A 15,957-nucleotide genomic window follows, 5' to 3' on the forward strand; every position below is an offset into this window, starting at 1 on the left:
AAGAGCCTTGTATTTAGTCACGATGAAAGAGCCTTGTATTTAGTCACGATGTAAGAGCCTTGTATTTAGTCACGATGTAAGAGCCTTGTATTTAGTCACGATGTAAGAGCCTTGTATTTAGTCACGATGAAAGAGCCTTGTATTTAGTCACGATGTAAGAGCCTTGTATTTAGTCACGATGTAAGAGCCTTGTATTTAGTCACGATGTAAGAGCCTTGTATTTAGTCACGATGAAAGAGCCTTGTATTTAGTCACGATGAAAGAGCCTTGTATTTAGTCACGATGTAAGAGCCTTGTATTTAGTCACGATGAAAGAGCCTTGTATTTAGTCACGATGTAAGAGCCTTGTATTTAGTCACGATGTAAGAGCCTTGTATTTAGTCACGATGAAAGAGCCTTGTATTTAGTCACGATGAAAGAGCCTTGTATTTAGTCACGATGTAAGAGCCTTGTATTTAGTCACGATGTAAGAGCCTTGTATTTAGTCACGATGTAAGAGCCTTGTATTTAGTCACGATGAAAGAGCCTTACACGTTTGATGTATCACCTGAGATGAAAAGCTGTGGATAAAGATCAGAGGTTGTCTCTCAGGACAATAAAACAGTGTAGGACAGAAAGCTACCAGCAATGGGCTTCTGCTCTTCATTCAGAGACACCTTTATCCGCCAAAAACATTTACACATACTGCTATTGATAGACAACATCCTCATTTACACATATACACATTTACACATACTGCTACTGATGGACAACATCCTCATTTACATATATACACATTTACACATACTGTTAGTGATTGACAACATCCTCATTTACACATATACACATTTACACATTTACTGCTACTGATGGACAACATCCTCATTTACACATATACACATGTACTGCTACTGATAGACAACATCCTCATTTACACATATACACATGTACTGCTACTGATAGACAACATCCTCATTTACACATATACACATGTACTGCTACTGATAGACAACATCCTCATTTACACATATACACATGTACTGCTACTGATAGACAACATCCTCATTTACACATATACACATGTACTGCTACTGATAGACAACATCCTCATTTACACATATACACATGTACTGCTACTGATAGACAACATCCTCATTTACACATATACACATTTGGTATGGTGCTGTTAGACAACATATTCAGAATGTTACCTGGTGATATGGTGCTGTTAGTGATAGACAACACACTCAGAATGTTACCTGGGGATATGGTGCTGTTAGACAACATACTCAGAATGTTACCTGGTGATATGGTGCTGTTAGTGATAGACAACATACTCAGAATGTTACCTGGTGATATGGTGCTGATAGACAACATACTCAGAATGTTACCTGGTGATTTGGAGCTGTTAGTGATAGACACCACACTCAGAATGTTACCTGGTGATATGGTGCTGCTAGACAACATACTCAGAATGTTACCTGGTGATATGGTGCTGTTAGAGATAGACAACATACTCAGAATGTTACCTGGTGATATGGTGCTGATAGACAACATACTCAGAATGTTACCTGGTGATTTGGAGCTGTTAGTAATAGACAACAGACTCAGAATGTTACCTGGTGATATGGTGCTGTTAGTGATAGACAACACACTCAGAATGTTACCTGGTGATATGGTGCTGCTAGTGATAGACAACATACTCAGAATGTTAACTGGTGATATGGTGCTGCTAGTGATAGACAACATACTCAGAATGTTACCTGGTGATATGGTGCTGTTAGTAATATACAACAGACTCAGAATGTTACCTGGTGATTTGGAGCTGTTAGTGATAGACAACACACTCAGAATGTTACCTGGTGATATGGTGCTGATAGACAACATACTCAGAATGTTACCTGGTGATTTGGAGCTGTTAGTGATAGACAACACACTCAGAATGTTACCTGGTAATATGGTGCTGTTATTAATAGACAACAGACTCAGAATGTTACCTGGTAATATGGTGCTGTTAGTGATAGACAACACACTCAGAATGTTACCTGGTGATATGGTGCTGCTAGTGATAGACAACATACTCAGAATGTTACCTGGTGATATGGTGCTGCTAGTGATAGACAACACACTCAGAATGTTACCTGGTAATATGGTGCTGTTAGCGATAGACAACACACTCAGAATGTTACCTGGTGATATGGTGCTGTTAGTGATAGACAACATACTCAGAATGTTACCTGGTGATATGGTGCTGTTAGACAACATACTCAGAATGTTATTTGGTGATATGGTGCTGTTAGACAACACACTCAGATTGTTACCTGGTGATATGGTGCTGCTAGTGATAGACAACACACTCAGAATGTTACCTGGTGATATGGTGCTGTTAGTGATAGACAACATACTCAGAATGTTACCTGGTGATATGGTGCTGTTAGACAACATACTCAGAATGTTACCTGTTGATATGGTGCTGCTAGTTATAGATAACATACTCAGAATGTTACCTGGTGATATGGTGCTGTTTGACAACATAATCAGAATGTTACCTGGTGATATGGTGCTGCTAGTTATAGATGACATACTCAGATTGTTACCTGGTGATATGGTGCTGCTAGACAACATACTCAGAATGATACCTGGTGATATGGTGCTGCTAGTTATAGATAACATACTCAGAATGTTACCTGGTGATTGCACAACACATCACCGGGGGCATACTCAGAATGTTACCTGGTGATATGGTGCTGTTAGTGATAGACAACATACTCAGAATGTTACCTGGTGATATGGTGCTGTTAGTGATAGACAACATACTCAGAATGTTACCTGGTGATATGGTGGTGATAAACAACATACTCAGAATGACCTGGTGATATGGTGCTGCTAGACAACATATTCAGAATGTTACCTGGTGATATGGTGCTGCTAGTGATAGACAACATACTCAGAATGTTACCTGGTGATATGGTGATGCTAGACACCATGCTCAGAATGTTACCTGGTGATATGGTGCTGATAGACAACATACTCAGAATGTTACCTGGTGATATGGTGCTGATAGACAACATAGTCAGAATGACCTGGTGATATGGTGCTGCTAGTGATAGACAACATACTCAGAATGATACCTGGTGATATGGTGCTGCTAGACAACATACTCAGAATGTTACCTGGTGATATGGTGCTGATAGACAACATACTCAGAATGTTACCTGGTGATATGGTGCTGATAGACAACATACTCAGAATGTTACCTGGTGATATGGTGCTGCTAGACAACATACTCAGAATGTTACCTGGTGATATGGTGCTGCTAGTGATAGACAACATACTCAGAATATTACCTGGTGATATGGTGCTGCTAGTGATAGACAACATACTCAGAATGATACCTGGTGATATGGTGCTGCTAGACAACATACTCAGAATGTTACCTGGTGATATGTGGCTGCTAGTGATAGACAACATACTCAGAATGTTATCTGGTGATATGGTGCTGTTAGTGATAGACAACATACTCAGAATGTTACCTGGTGATATGGTGCTGCTAGACAACATACTCAGAATGTTACCTGGTGATATGGTGCTGCTAGACAACATACTCAGAATGATACCTGGTGATATGGTGCTGCTAGTGATAGACAAAATAGTCAGATTGTTACCTGGTGATATGGTGCTGCTAGTGATAGACAACATACTCAGAATGTTACCTGGTGATATGGTGCTGTTAGTGATAGACAACATACTCAGAATGTTACCTGGTGATATGGTGCTGCTAGTGATAGACAACATACTCAGAATGTTACCTGGTGATATGGTGCTGTTAGACAACATACTCAGAATGTTACCTGGTGATATGGTGCTGTTAGTGATAGACAACATACTCAGAATGTTACCTGGTGATATGGTGCTGATAGACAACATAGTCAGAATGACCTGGTGATATGGTGCTGATAGACAACATACTCAGAATATTACCTGGTTATATGGTGCTGCTAGTGATAGACAACATACTCAGAATGATACCTGGTGATATGGTGCTGCTGGACAACATACTCAGAATGTTACCTGGTGATATGGTGCTGATAGACAACATACTCAGAATGTTACCTGGTGATATGGTGCTGCTAGTGATAGACAACATACTCAGAATGTTATCTGGTGATATGGTGCTGTTAGTGATAGACAACATACTCAGAATGTTACCTGGTGATATGGTGCTGCTAGTGATAGACAACATACTCAGAATGTTACCTAGTGATATGGTGCTGTTAGTGATAGACAACATACTCAGAATGTTACCTGGTGATATGGTGCTGCTAGACAACATACTCAGAATGTTACCTGGTGATATGGTGCTGCTAGACAACATACTCAGAATGATACCTGGTGATATGGTGCTGCTAGTGATAGACAACATACTCAGATTGTTACCTGGTGATATGGTGCTGCTAGTGATAGACAACATACTCAGAATGTTACCTGGTGATATGGTGCTGTTAGACAACATACTCAGAATGTTACCTGGTGATATGGTGCTGTTAGTGATAGACAACATACTCAGAATGTTACCTGGTGATATGGTGCTGATAGACAACATAGTCAGAATGACCTGGTGATATGGTGCTGATAGACAACATACTCAGAATATTACCTGGTGATATGGTGCTGCTAGTGATAGACAACATACTCAGAATGATACCTGGTGATATGGTGCTGCTAGACAACATACTCAGAATGTTACCTGGTGATATGGTGCTGATAGACAACATACTCAGAATGTTACCTGTTGATATGGTGCTGCTAGACAACATACTCAGAATGTTGCCTGGATAGATGGTGCTGCTAGTGATAGACAACATACTCAGAATGTTACCTGGTGATATGGTGCTGCTAGACAACATACTCAGAATGACCTGGTGATATGGTGCTACTAGTGATAGACAACATACTCAGAATGTTACCTGGTGATATGGTGCTGCTAGTGATAGACAACATACTCAGAATGTTACCTGGTGATATGGTGCTGTTAGACAACATACTCAGAATGTTACCTGGTGATATGGTGCTGTTAGTAATAGACAACATACTCAGAATGTTACCTGGTGATATGGTGCTGATAGACAACATACTCAGAATGTTATCTGGTGATATGGTGCTGCTAGTTATAGATGATATTTAAGAGGCAGAATACAGACACCTGAGTTCACGTGCATCTGTCCGCCTGTCTGTCTGTCTGTCCGCCCGTGTTCTGTATTTCCAGGAGAGATCCCTCCAGTCCCAGTCTCACCAGAGGAAGTGTTCTACCCTGGGCCAACTGGTCACTCCCCAGTGTCCTGCCATGCTACTGGTTGTCCAGGAGAGCCGTGGGAAAGATGGGCGGTATGGATTCACCTTCCAACTCTCACAGGACAGAGGACTGGTGGTGATACAGGTGGACAACTCACATTCACCCCTCTGTCTGGAGGACAGGTACATTTTTATTTTATTTTACTGTTATTTTACCAGGTATGTTGACTGAGAACACATTCTCATTTACAGCAACAACCTGGGGAATAGTTACAGGGGAGAGGAGGAGGGGGATGAATGAGCCAATTGTAAATACCCTGTATTATACTGTACCATACACTAACAGGTAAATATACTAAACAGGACACCTTAGATACCAACATAGAGCATGACACCTTAGATACCAACATAGGGATGGACTGTGTAGGGCAGGACACCTTAGATACCAACATAGGGATGGACTATATAGAGCAGGACACCTTAGATACCAACATAGGGATGGACTGTGTAGAGCAGGACTCTTCAGCTCTTGTCCTGGAAGTGTTTTGGCCTTGAAGTGTTTTGGCTGAAGAGCCCCGGTTGGACTGTATAGAGCAGGACTCTTCAGCTCTGGTCCTGGAAGTGTTTTGGCTGAAGAGCCCCGGTATACAGTTTTCGATACGCCAGGGTTAGGGCTAATATGGTCAATTCCGTTTCAATTCTGTCAATACAAGAAGTGAAGTGAAACTTCAATTCCAAATGAAATGGACCCCAACCAACCTTTCCCTAATCATGAAACACTTTGCAATGTTGCAACTGGGCACCGCCATCATTCTGAAGGACAAACACACTGTTTTGCTCTGTATTTAACAAGTCAGAGATCCACATCAGAGTTTCCAGTTTGGGAGCGGTGTTGTGAAGTGTTTGGCATTTCACATCTCATCTTCCTCCACTGCCTTACTTTCCCCTTCCTCCTCCCTGTAACTATGGAAACCCCTGACAGACAGGGCCCATAACAGGAAACCACTGTAATGTAGAGCTGAACTATGGAATGTTTAAGCAGAACGGAGGACAAGATAAAACAAGAATAACACGCAGTCACGCAATTAGTTAGGCTATTGTTTTATTACTAGGGTGACACACACACACACACACAGCTCCTTTAGCTGTCTGACTGACGTCATGAGAAGCGGCTCTCTCACTTTGAACTGATTGCCCTGAGTAGCTACGAGACAGGAGCCTGCAAGACAGTACAGAGACAACCACAGAGGCCCACAGAGAGAAGCCGAGAGAAGTCTTTGAACATTACTGCATGTTTGGCCCGCTGAGCTCAGCATTTTCTGCCAATTATCTTTTCACAGTCAGTGTAAAAATATAAAGCCTCATTTGTTTCCAGCCCCCTTTTCTAGTTTTTTTTTTTTACAAGACGTTCTATAAATAAAAGTTAACGAAGGGAATATTTAATGACCTGGGATTTATGCGTTTAAACTGATGTTTTTAATGTTTCATTACTCTTTAATTAGTTTTAATAACAAAGTATTTTGTTATTTCTTGTGCCATGGGTGGGTCGGTGCAGGTTCTGCCTATACCTGTATACAGAGTTGTGTCAGTTACCCGCAGTGAGAATGAGAGAACTGTGCCAGTTACCCGCAGTGAGAATGAGAGAACTGTGCCAGTTACCCGCAGTGAGAATGAGAGAACTGTGCCAGTTACCTGCAGTGAGAATGAGAGAACAGTGCCAGTTACCTGCAGTGAGAATGAGAGAACAGTGCCAGTTACCTGCAGTGAGAATGAGAGAACTGTGCCAGTTACCTGCAGTGAGAATGAGAGAACTGTGCCAGTTACCTGCAGTGAGAATGAGAGAACAGTGCCAGTTACCTGCAGTGAGAATGAGAGAACAGTGCCAGTTACCTGCAGTGAGAATGAGAGAACTGTGCCAGTTACCTGCAGTGAGAATGAGAGAACTGTGCCAGTTACCTGCAGTGAGAATGAGAGAACTGTGCCAGTTACCTGCAGTGAGAATGAGAGAACTGTGCCAGTTACCTGCAGTGAGAATGAGAGAACTGTGCCAGTTACCTGCAGTGAGAATGAGATAACTGTGCCAGTTACCTGCAGTGATAATGAGAGAACTGTGCCAGTTACCTGCAGTGAGATTGAGAGAACAGTGCCAGTTACCTGCAGTGAGAATGAGAGAACTGTGCCAGTTACAGAGGTGAGAGATTTGGATCGATTTGAATCTGAAAGTCAGAGTAATCTAACCAGTCTGTTTTACCGGTTGTTTGACAGTTCAAGTCGGAAGTTTGCATACACCTTAGCCAAATACATTTATACTCAGTTCTTCACAATTCCTGACATTTAATCCCAGTAAAAATTCCCTGTTTTAGGTCAGTTAGGATTACCACTTTATTTTAAGAATGTGAAATGTCAAAATAATAGTGGAGGGAATGATTCATTTTAGCTTTTATTTCTTTCATCACATTCCCAGTGGGTCAGAAGTTTACATACACTCAATTAGTATTTGGTAGCATTGCCTTTAAATGGTTTAATAACTTGGGTCAAACTTTTCGGGTAGCCTTCCACAAGCTTCCCACAATAAGTTGGGTGAATTTTGACCCATTCCTCCTGACAGAGCCAGTGTAACTGAGTCAGGTTTGTTGGACTCCTTGCTCACACACACTTTTTCAGTTCTGCCCACATATGTTCTATGGGATTGAGGTCAGGGCTTTGTGATTGCCACTCCAATACCTTGACTTTGTTGTCCTTAAAGCCATTTTGCCACAACTTTGGAAGTATGCTTGGGGTCATTGTCCATTTGGAAGACCCATTTGTGACCAAGCATTAACTTCCTGACGGAGGTCTTGAGATGTTGCTTCAGTATATCCACATCATTTTCCACCCTCATGATGCCATCTATTTTTTTAAGTGCACCAGCCCCTCCTGCAGCAAAGCACCCCCACAACATGATGCTGCCACCCCCACAACATGATGCTGCCACCCCCACAACATGATGCTGCCACCCCCACAACATGATGCTGCCACCCCCACAACATGATGCTGCCACCCCCACAACATGATGCTGCCACCGCCACAACATGATGCTGCCACCCCCACAACATGATGCTGCCACCCCCACAACATGATGCTGCCACCGCCGTGCTTCACCGTTTGAATGATGTTCTTTGGCTTGCAAGCATCTCTCTTTTTCCTCCAAACATAACAATGGTCATTAAGTACCATCTTTGTACCTATGTGCAGTTGCAAACCGTAGTCTGGCTTTTTAATGATGGTTTTGAAGCAGTGGCTTCTTCCTTGCTGAGCGGCTTTTCAGGTTATGTCGATCTAGGACTTGTTTTACTGTGGATATAGATACTTTTGTACCTGTTTCCTCCAGCATCTTCACAAGGTCCTTTGCTGTTGTTCTCTGATTGATTTGCACTTTTCACACCAAAGTACGTTCATCTCTAGGAGACAAAACGCATCTCCTTCCTGAGCGGTATGACGGCTGCGTGGTCCCATGGTGTTTACACTTGTGTACTATTGTTTGCACAGATGAACGTGGTACCTTCAGGCGTTTGGAAATTGCTCCCAAGGATTAACGAGACTTGTAGAGTTCTGCAATGTTTTTTTCTGAGGTCTTGGCTGATTTCTTTTGATTTGACCATGATTTTAAGCAAAGAGGTACTGAGTTTGAAGGTCGGCCTTGAAATACATCCACAGGTACACCTCCAATTGACTCAAATGTATTCAATTAGCCTATCAGAAGTTTCTAAAGCCATGACATCATTTTCTGGAATTTTCCAAGCTGTTTAAATGCACAGTCAACTTAGTGTATGTAAACTTCTGACCCACTAGAATTGTGATACAGTGAATTATAAGTGAAATAATCTGTATAAACAATTGTTGGAAAAATTATGCAAAAAGTGGATGTCCTAACCGGCTTGCCAAAAGTACAGTTAACAGGAAATTTGTGGAGTGGTTGAAAAATGAGATTTAGTGACTTCAACTTAAGTGTATGTAAACTTCAGACTTCAACTGTATCTTCTGACTATAAACCTGTCCTGACCATGACTATAAACCTGTCCTGACTATAAACCTGTCCTGACTATGATCATAAACTTGTCCTGACATGATTAAAAACATATCCTGACCATGATCATAAACCTGTCCTGACCATGATCATAAACCTGTCCTGACATGACTATAAACCTGTCCTGACCATGACTAAAAACCTGTCCTGACTATAAACCTGTCCTGACTATGATCATAAACCTGTCCTGACATGACTAAAAACCTGTCCTGACCATGACTAAAGACCTGTCCTGACTATAAACCTGTCATGACTATGATCATAAACCTGTCCTGACATGATTAAAAACCTGTCCTGACCATGACTAAAAACCTGTCCTGACCATGACTATAAACCTGTCCTGACATGACTAAAAACCTGTCCTGACATGATTAAAAACCTGTCCAGACCATGACTATAAACCTGTCCTGACCATGATTAAAAACCTGTCCTGACTATAAACCTGTCCTGACATGACTAAAAACCTGTCCTGACTATAAACCTGTCCCAACCATGACTATAAACCTGTCCAGAATCATGACTATAAACCTGTCCCAACCATGACTATAAATCTGTCCCGACCATGACTATAAACCTGTCCCGACCATGACTATAAACCTGTCCCAACCATGACTATAAATCTGTCCCGACCATGACTATAAACCTGTCCCAACCATGACTATAAACCTGTCCAGAATCATGACTATAAACCTGTCCCAACCATGACTATAAATCTGTCCCGACCATGACTATAAACCTGTCCCAACCATGACTATAAACCTGTCCAGAATCATGACTATAAACCTGTCCCAACCATGACTATAAATCTGTCCCGACCATGACTATAAACCTGTCCCGACCATGACTATAAACCTGTCCCAACCATGACTATAAATCTGTCCCGACCATGACTATAAACCTGTCCCAACCATGACTATAAACCTGCCCAGAATCATGACTAAATAACTGTCTCAACCACGACTATAAACCTGTCCCAACCATGACTAAAAACCTGCCCAGAATCATGACTAAAAACATGTCCCAACCATGACTATAAACCTGCCCAGAATCATGACTAAAAACTGTCTCAACCACGACTATAAACCTGTCCCAACCATGACTATAAACCTGTCCCGACCATGACTAAAAACCTGCCCAGAATCATGACTAAAAACATGTCCCAACCATGACTATAAACCTGCCCAGAATCATGACTATAAACCTGTCCCAACCATGACTGTAAACCTGCCCAGAATCATGACTAAAAACTGTCTCAACCATGACTATAAACCTGTCCAGAATCATGACTAAAAACATGTCCCAACCATAACTAAAAAAACTGTCTCAACCACGACTTAAATGACCATGTTTAGGCACTGCTGTCAGCAGAGAAGGTGAGTCAGGTGATTGTGGTTACAGGTTGTCAGGTCAGATGGTAAATTGTAATACTGTAATAAACTAGATGCAGAAGGAGTGTTTGTGAACTATCTGTGTATAAGGCTTAACCTGTGTGTGTGCATCTCTTCTAGATTGGTGGAGGTGAACGGGGTACCAGTGGTGGACCACAGCGAACAGGAGTTGAGCACCCTACTCCTCCTGGGACCCAGTGCTCAGATAGTGGTTCTGAGGAGACCTCCTCCTCCTGGGACCCAGTGCTCAGATAGTGGTTCTGAGGAGACCTAATCCTCCTGGGACCCAGTGCTCAGATAGTAGATCTGGGGAGACCTCCTCCTCCTGGGACCCAGTGCTCAGATAGTGGTTCTGAGGAGAACTCCTACTCCTGGGACCCCAGTGCTCAGATAGTGTTTCAGAGGAGACCTCCTCCTTCCCGCTTCAGACCTAGAAGACCCCCCTCCTGTTAGTCCCACCCCCATCCTCCCAGCCCCAGAAGAGCCCCTCCTATTAGTCTCACCACCAGTCACCATCCCAGTAGAACCACCTCCTAGCTCTCCTCCTCCCAGTCCCAGTCCGAGCAGACCCCCTCCTAGCTCTCCTCCTCCCAGTCCCAGTCCGAGCAGACCCCCTCCTAGCTCTCCTCCTCCCAGTCCCAGTCCCAGTAGACCCCATCCTAGCTCTCCTCCTCCCAGTCAAAATCCCAGTAGAATCCCTCCTAGCTCTCATCTCAGTCTCAGTCCCAGTAGACTCCCTCCTAGCTCTCCTCCTCCCAGTACCCATCCCAGTAGAACCCCCTCATAGCTCTCCTCCTCCCAGGGCCAGTCCGAGCAGAACCCCTCCTAGCTCTCTTCCTCCCAGTCCCCAACCCAGTAGACCCCCTCCTAGCTCTCCTCCTCCCAGTCCCCATCCCAGTCGATCCCCTCCTAGCTCTCCTCCTCCCAGTCCCCATCCCAGTCGACCCCCTCCTAGCTCTCCTCCTCCCAGGCCCTGTCCGAGCAGAACCCCTCCTAGCTCTCTTCCTCCCAGTCCCCAACCCAGTAGACCCCCTCCTAGCTCTCCTCCTCCCAGTCCCCATCCCAGTCGACCCCCTCCTAGCTCTCTTCCTCCCAGTCCCCCTCCCAGTCGACCCCCTCCTAGCTCTCCTCCTCCCAGTCTCCATCCCAGTCGACACCCTCCTAGCTCTAGTCCTCCCAGTCCCCATCCCAGTCGACCCCCTCCTAGCTCTCGTCCTCTCAGTCCCCATCCCAGTCGAACCCCCTCCCATCTCTCCTCCTCCCAGTCCCCATCCCAGTCGACCCCCTCCCATCTCTCGTCCTCCCAGTCCCCATCCCAGTCGACCCCCTCCCATCTCTCGTCCTCCCAGTCCCCATCCCAGTCGACCCCCTCCTAGCTCTCGTCCTCCCAGTCCCCATCCCAGTAGAACCCCCTCCTAGCTCTCGTCCTCCCAGTCCCCATCCCAGTCGACCCCCTCCCATCTCTCGTCCTCCCAGTCCCCATCCCAGTCGACCCCCTCCCATCTCTCGTCCTCCCAGTCCCCATCCCAGTCGACCCCCTCCCATCTCTCGTCCTCCCAGTCCCCAACCCAGTCGACCCCCTCCTAGCTCTCGTCCTCCCAGTCCCCCCACAGTGGAGAAGCAGGGGAAACATCCCACACTTGGAAATCCTATACAACAACAGGCTGGTATACATTGGCTGAGAAAAATGCAGCCACCAAAACCATTACAACCATAATGCTGGGGATTAGGATACTGAGCCCATCCCTACACTCTACCTAGGAGACTGAGTCTATTGACTCTACCTAGGAGACTGAGCCCATCCACTCTACCTAGGAGACTGAGCCCATCCACTCTACCTAGGAGACTGATCCCATCCACTCTACCTAGGAGACTGAGCCCATCTACTCTACCTAGGAGACTGAGCCCATCCACTCTACCTAGGAGACTGAGCCCATCCACTCTACCTAGGAGACTGAGCCCATCCACTCTACCTAGGAGACTGAGCCCATCCACTCTACCTAGGAGACTGAGCCCATCCACTCTACCTAGGAGACTGAGCCAATCCACTCTACCTAGGAGACTGAGCCCATCCACTCTACCTAGGAGACTGAGCCCATCCACTCTACCTAGGAGACTGAGCCCATCCACTCTACCTAGGAGACTGAGCCCATCCACTCTATCTAGGAGACTGAGCCCATCAACTCTACCTAGTAGGCTAAGCCCATCAACTATACCTAGTAGGCTAAGTCCATCCCTCCACTCTACCTAGGAGGCTAAGCCCATCCACTCTACCTAGGAGACTGGGCCCATCAACTCTACCTAGGAGACTGAGCCCATCAACTCTACCTAGCAGGCTAAGCCCATCAACTCTACCTAGTAGGGTTGTAAGTCCATCCCTCCACTCTACCTAGTAGGCTAAGCCCATCCCTCCACTCTACCTAGTAGGCTAAGCCCATCCCTCCACTCTACCTAGTAGGCACTGAGCAAGGCACTGATCCCTAATTTGCTTAACCTCGCTGGGATATGTGGGACGGTAGCGTCCCACTTGGCCAAAAGCGGGAGAAAATGCAGAGCGCCAAATTCAAATAAATTCCTATAAAAATCTAATTTTCATGAAATCACACATGTAAGATACCAAATTAAAGCTACACGTGTTGTGAATCCACCCAACATGTCAGATTTCAAAAAGGCTTTTCGGCGAAAGCAAACGATGCTATTATCTGAGGATATCACCTCCATAAACAAAATATATTTCAACCCTGCAGGTGCAACACAAAACGTATAAATAAAAATATAACTCATGCCTTACCTTTGACGAGCTTCTTCTGTTGGCACTCCAATATGTCCCATAAACATCACAAATGGTCCAGCATCACTACTCTGGACAGTTCTGACTTAGAATACGTGGACAACTACAAATACCTAGGTTTCTGGTTAGACTGTAAACTCTCCTTTCAGACTCACATTAAGCATCTGCAATCCAAAATTAAATCTAGACTCGGCATCCTATTTCACAACAAAGTATCCTTCACTCATGCTGCCAAACATACCCTCGTAAAACTGACCATCCTGCCGATCCTTGACTTCAGCGATGTCATTTACAAAATAGCCTCCTTCACTCTACTCAGCAAATTGGATGCAGAATATCACAGTGCCATCCATTTTGTCACCAAAGCCCCATATACTACCCACCACTGCAACCTGCATGCTCTCGTTGGCTGGACCTCGCTTCATATTCGTCACCAAACCCACTGGCTCCAGGTCATCTATAAATCTTTGCTAGGTAAAGCTCTGCCTTATCTCAGCTCACTGGTCAACATAGCAGCACCCACCCGTAGCATGCGCTCCAGCAGGTATATTTCACTGGTCACCCCCAAAGCCAACTTCATTGTCAACATAAGACGTGGGAGATACCAGACCCGGTATCAGACACTGCTAACTCTGTAAATCCCTTCCGTCTCTACTTAGTGAGGTAGATCTGCTTATAGTTTTTTGCACGTTACATGTCGAATGATCTCCAATACACTTTAGATTTTGATTTTTTGTCGCCTCTATGGCATTTCAGACGGTTGTTAGGGAACCCTCTATGGCATTTCAGACGGTTGTTAGGGAACCCTCTATGGCATTTCAGACGGTTGTTAGGGAACCATCTATGGCATTTCAGATGGTTGTTAGGGAACCCTCTATGGCATTTCAGACGGTTGTTAGGGAACCCTCTATGGCATTTCAGACGGTTGTTAGGGAACCCTCTATGGCATTTCAGACGGTTGTTAGGGAACCCTCTATGGCATTTCAGACGGTTGTTAGGGAACCCTCTATGGCATTTCAGACGGTTGTTAGGGAACCCTCGATGGTATTTCAGATGGTTGTTAGGGAACCCTCTATGGCATTTCAGACGGTTGTTAGGGAACCCTCTATGGCATTTCAGACGGTTGTTAGGGAACCCTCTATGGTATTTCAGATGGTTGTTTGAGAACCCTCTATGGCATTTCAGACGGTTGTTAGGGAACCCTCTATGGCATTTCAGACGGTTGTTAGGGAACCCTCTATGGTATTTCAAATGGTTGTTAGGGAACCCTCTATGGCATTTCAGACGGTTGTTAGGGAACCTCTATGGCATTTCAGATGGTTGTTAGGGAACCCTCTATGGTATTTCAGACGGTTGTTAGGGAACCCTCTATGGTATTTCAGACAGTTATTAGGGAACCCTCTATGGCATTTCAGACGGTTGTTAGGGAACCCTCTATGGCATTTCAGACGGTTGTTAGGGAACCCTCTATGGTATTTCAGATGGTTGTTTGAGAACCCTCTATGGCATTTCAGACGGTTGTTAGGGAACCCTCTATGGCATTTCAGACGGTTGTTAGGGAACCCTCTATGGTATTTCAAATGGTTGTTAGGGAACCCTCTATGGCATTTCAGACGGTTGTTAGGGAACCTCTATGGCATTTCAGATGGTTGTTAGGGAACCCTCTATGGTATTTCAGACGGTTGTTAGGGAACCCTCTATGGTATTTCAGACAGTTGTTAGGGAACCCTCTATGGCATTTCAGATGGTTGTTAGGGAACCCTCTATGGCATTTCAGACGGTTGTTAGGGAACCCTCTATGGCATTTCAGACGGTTGTTAGGGAACCCTCTATGGTATTTCAAATGGTTGTTAGGGAACCCTCTATGGCATTTCAGATGGTTGTTAGGGAACCCTCTATGGTATTTCAGACGGTTGTCAGGGAACCCTCTATGGTATTTCAGACAGTTGTTAGGGAACCCTCTATGGCATTTCAGATGGTTGGTTTTTTATGATTGGGTTTTGCTTTTCTTCTTTTATAATAATGTGTTTTGTTGTGTATAATAACGCATATTTTTTATGTATTTACTGTATTTTGATGTGTATTGTGGTGCTATACAGGACTCATCTGTAAAATTATAAACCATTGACTCCCTGTCTAAATAAAGACACCTTGGTCTCATCATTGACTCCCTGTCTAAATAAAGATACCTTGGTCTCAGCATTGACTCCCTGTCTAAATAAAGACACCGTGGTCTCAGCATTGACTCCCTGTCTAAATAAAGACACCTTGGTCTCAGCATTGACTCCCTGTCTAAATAAAGACACTGTGGTCTCAGAATTGACTCTCTGTCTAAATAAAGAGACCTTGGTCTCAGCATTGACTCCCTGTCTCAGCATTGACTCCTTGGTCTCATCATTGACTCTCTGTCTAAATAAAGACACCTTGGTCTCAGCATTGAC

The 15,957-nt window shown here is 44.4% G+C and overlaps 1 protein-coding gene across 1 annotated transcript in view; it reads left to right on the plus strand.

Annotated features, from left to right (window-relative positions):
- Positions 1-11,661, plus strand: part of LOC118939498 — a 36,334-nt gene extending 24,673 nt beyond the window's left edge. Inside the window, exons 10-11 of the mRNA XM_036945979.1 lie at positions 5,246-5,454; positions 10,846-11,661. Coding sequence (XP_036801874.1) covers positions 5,246-5,454; positions 10,846-10,999 — 363 coding nt within the window. The 3' untranslated portion in view covers positions 11,000-11,661. The remainder of the gene's footprint in view (positions 1-5,245; positions 5,455-10,845) is intronic.
- The last annotated feature ends 4,296 nt before the right edge of the window (positions 11,662-15,957 follow it).

Source organism: Oncorhynchus mykiss, chromosome 16 (genome assembly GCF_013265735.2).
Source record: "Oncorhynchus mykiss isolate Arlee chromosome 16, USDA_OmykA_1.1, whole genome shotgun sequence".
Classification (NCBI taxonomy): Eukaryota; Metazoa; Chordata; class Actinopteri; order Salmoniformes; family Salmonidae; genus Oncorhynchus; species Oncorhynchus mykiss.